Source organism: Corapipo altera, unplaced genomic scaffold, assembly GCF_003945725.1.
Source record: "Corapipo altera isolate COAL_440 unplaced genomic scaffold, ASM394572v1 96, whole genome shotgun sequence".
Lineage (NCBI taxonomy): Eukaryota > Metazoa > Chordata > Aves > Passeriformes > Pipridae > Corapipo > Corapipo altera.
Window position 1 is genome coordinate 1,139,160 of NW_020884962.1, and position 3,670 is coordinate 1,142,829.

General features: G+C 56.2%; 1 protein-coding gene across 1 annotated transcript in view; it reads right to left on the reverse strand.

Annotated features, from left to right (window-relative positions):
* Positions 1 to 642: 642 nt before the first annotated feature.
* The window catches only part of DDA1 (DET1 and DDB1 associated 1), a 9,555-nt gene continuing 6,527 nt past the window's right edge, over positions 643 to 3,670 (reverse strand). Inside the window, exons 4-5 of the mRNA XM_027664306.1 lie at positions 3,313 to 3,374; positions 643 to 2,514 (exon numbers count right to left, since the gene is read on the reverse strand). Of these exons, the coding sequence (XP_027520107.1) occupies positions 2,404 to 2,514; positions 3,313 to 3,374 (173 nt within the window). The 3' untranslated portion in view covers positions 643 to 2,403. The remainder of the gene's footprint in view (positions 2,515 to 3,312; positions 3,375 to 3,670) is intronic.

Consider the following 3,670-nt stretch of genomic DNA (forward strand, 5'->3'; position numbering starts at 1 on the left):
ATTCATGGAAGGGTTGAGGACAGACTGCAGGGATCCCAAATCCATGGCTGAGATGAGGACAGACTGCAGGGATCCCAAATCCATGGATGGCAGGAGGACACTGCAGGGATCCCAAACCCAGGGATGGGAGGAGGACACTGCAGGGATCCCAAATCCATGGCTGGGAGGAGGACAGACTGCAGGGATCCCAAATCCATGGATGGCAAGAGGACAGACTGCAGGGATCCCAAATCCATGGATGGCAGGAGGACACTGCAGGGATCCCAAACCCAGGGATGGGAGGAGGACACTGCAGGGATCCCAAATCCATGGCTGGGAGGAGGACAGACTGCAGGGATCCCAAATCCATGGATGGCAGGAGGACAGACTGCAGGGATCCCAAATCCATGGATGGCAGGAGGACAGACTGCAGGGATCCCAAATCCATGGATGGCAGGAGGACAGACTGCAGGGATCCCAAACCCCTCCTGCTCGTGCACCAACACCAGAAACCCCAAACCACTTTGGCCCTGGGGTCATTTGGCCCCCGTTTCTCCATCGCTCCCAAACCACTCGGAAAAGGCAACTTTCACCTGCTAAAACCACCTGCGACATTCCCAAGGCTCCCAGCCCACTTCTCAAGGACACAGAGGGAACACAACGGGGGTTTAGGCCAGGAAGGAACTGCCAACTCTTTAATGGTACGTGGCGGGGCCGCCGGCACAGCCCGGATACAGCGCGGAACAGCCCCGGCCCTGCGCACGCTCCGGCTCCAGCCGCGTCCTCCTGCCCTCCCTCGGGGCCTTGGAGCTCCTCCAAGGACTCCTCACATCCGGCTCTGGATCATCCCGGTGTCTCACGGCGCGTCCGGAGGGCGGGAGCTCCGGCAGGAATCCTCCTCCCCACACGGAGACCGCCGGGAATGGCCCTCTGGATCTTCGCGTCCCGGGTGGCTCCAGGAGTTGGGAAGGGGCCGCCACAGCAGGAAGGGGACGTTTTCTGAGGCAGGTCCAAGGTGCTAAACTACTCGGTGTGGAACTCATTCACAAACCCGGTGCCTAAAGGGACGTTTAAAATCCCAGCGGGAGCCGCGTCCTGCTCTTCCTAAGGTTCTGCTTCCGACACGTCCCTGCGCCCCCGGAGGGGATGTGTGGCACCCCTGGGACGGGCAGGGGTTGGGGGGGGACAGGGCCAGCAGGAACCCTCAAAGCCCCTCGGAGCCAGGCTCTCCAGGAAAAAAAAACAAACATCCGTGTGGTTCCCTGGTGTCGGGGGTTTGTCGACGAGGAAAAAAAACACAGCTACGAACGCCACAATTTCAGCGACCACAGTGGGGATCAGCTCCTCGGGGCAAAGCACACACGACATCGTGACTAAGCTACTCCTCTCCCGTCCCCTCCCGGTGACGATGCTCCTTTCCACGAGTCCTGGACCTCTGGATCCACCCGGATGACTGACGGGTCTCGGCTCCTCTCAGAGCCAGGGAAGGGTTACGGGCGACAGGCACTGAACTGTCACAGTCCGAAGGGGATTGGTCGTCAGCACAGACCATGGAAGCTCAGGTTTGATCCGCTCCAAGTCCTGCATTCCTGGCAGGGAAAGCCACTGTGCCATTATCCAGAGCAGAGGGATGAGGCAGGGAAGCAGACGGAGGCGCCGAGGTGCTCCCGGAGCAGATCCAGCGGTGCCGACCCCCCTCCATCCCCTCGGCCTCTGCCGGGACACGCGGCTGGAGCGGGATGGGAGGGTCCTTTTATTCCAGCGGAGAAATCGCAGGGCTCAGGCCACTCCAGCCCGGGAGAAGGTGAGAACTTGAGAGCAACAAAAGCAACACACCTTTCACTGCAACCCTGCAGCACCACGGGAGGAGGCTCGTGGGCCAGGAACACGGCCGGGATGGAGCTGCCAAGGAATCTGCTCCCGTCAACAACCCCCTCAGCGGCATCCGGGACTGGTTTGGAATATTTGAGGGAAAATAAAAAAATCGTCCCCACAGTTATGGCTGGATGGGGAACACCCAGAGGAGTGAACCCCTTGGAATATGTCAGCGGTGAGGGGGCGGCCCCGGGAGGTCGCAGGGAGCAGATCCCACCGATCCACTCAAAAGTGACAACGTGGTGTTTTTTGGGAAGGAGGGGACTAAGGTTCTGCTGCGTGGACTGCCCCGGGTCCCACCGCTGCTCCGTGAGCTGGGGGGGCATAAATAAAAAAAAAACAAAACAACTGGAGGAGGAGGAGGAGGAGGAGGGAGGAGAAGAAAAAAAACCCAAAATAAATACATTGGCTCCCGTGGAGTCAGAAGTGGTTTGGGCTGTGCCGTGGGGAGGGGGGGAAAAAAAGGAAGGGGGGAGAGGGGCCAAATTTACACACGTGGAGACAGAGTGGGAAGCGCTGGAAGGAGCAGAGGGAGAGCCCAGGTTCGCTCTAAGTGTCCTCGTTCATGTCCTGGCTGTCTGTCCGAGCGATTTTCCGCGGAGGCGCCGAGTTCTCCCCCTCGATCTCCACCTGCTCCTGGTCTCGCTTCTTCGCCGCATTCTGGGGGGACAGAGGGACCCCTGTGAGCCACCCAGGGCCTGCATCCCACCGGGAATGAGAGACCCCTGTGAGCCCCTCCAGGACCTGCATCCCACCTGCATCCCATCGGGAATGAGGGACCCCTGTGAGCCCCCCCAGGACCTGCATCCCACCTGCATCCCGCTGGGAATGAGGGACCCCCGTGAGACCCAGGCCCTGCATCCCACCGGGAATGAGGGACCCCTGTGAGCCCCTCCAGGACCTGCATCCCACTGGGAATGAGCCCCCCTAGGCCCTGCATCCCATTGGGAATGAGGGACTCCTGTGAGCCCCCCCGAGCTCTGCATCCCACCGGGAATGAGGGCCCAGGAATGAGGGACCCCCGTGAGCCCCCCAGGCCCTGCATCCCACTGGGAATGAGGCACCTGAACTTCCCAAACCTCCCAAATCCTTGTCACACACAAACATTTCCTTTTCAGCCTCCCCATTCCTTCCAATTTTCCCTCTCTCCACGTTCTCCTCTCTCTCTGCCCTGCCCCCTGGTTACCCCAGGATGATGGATCCACGATGGAACTGGGCATTCCCAAATTCCAGGCTAAACCTGGAGTTAATTGAGCTTTTTTTATGTCCTTTACATTCCAAAACAAATCAGGTTTTTCTTCCATTTCCAAGTGCTGGGCAGAGCCAGAACCTCCTCACACCCTCTTTGCTGAGCTGTTCCCACTTGATTTTAACTAACCCTCAATATTTTGATGATTCTTCAGCCCAATTAAGCCCCAATCAAGCCAAAACATGAATATTAAAGCCTCAAAAAGGTACCTTTTTGTCCCACTGCTGGTGTAAATAACGCAAGAGGATATTTGTCTTTTCTGTTACTATGACTGAAAAAAAACACAAAAAGAGAAAAAACACACCAGGGTCATTTTAAAGACAAGTCTCAAATCATTTTAACTCTCAAACATTTTAACTCTCAAACAAACATTTTAACTCTCAAACCATTTTAACTCTCAAACCTTTTAACTCTCAAACCATTTTAACTCTCAAACCAACATTTTAACTCTCAAATCATTTTAACTCTCAAACCATTTTAACCCTCAAACCATTTTAACCCTCAACCATTTTAACTCTCAAACCATTTTAACTCTCAAACCATTTTAACCCTCAAACCATTTTAACT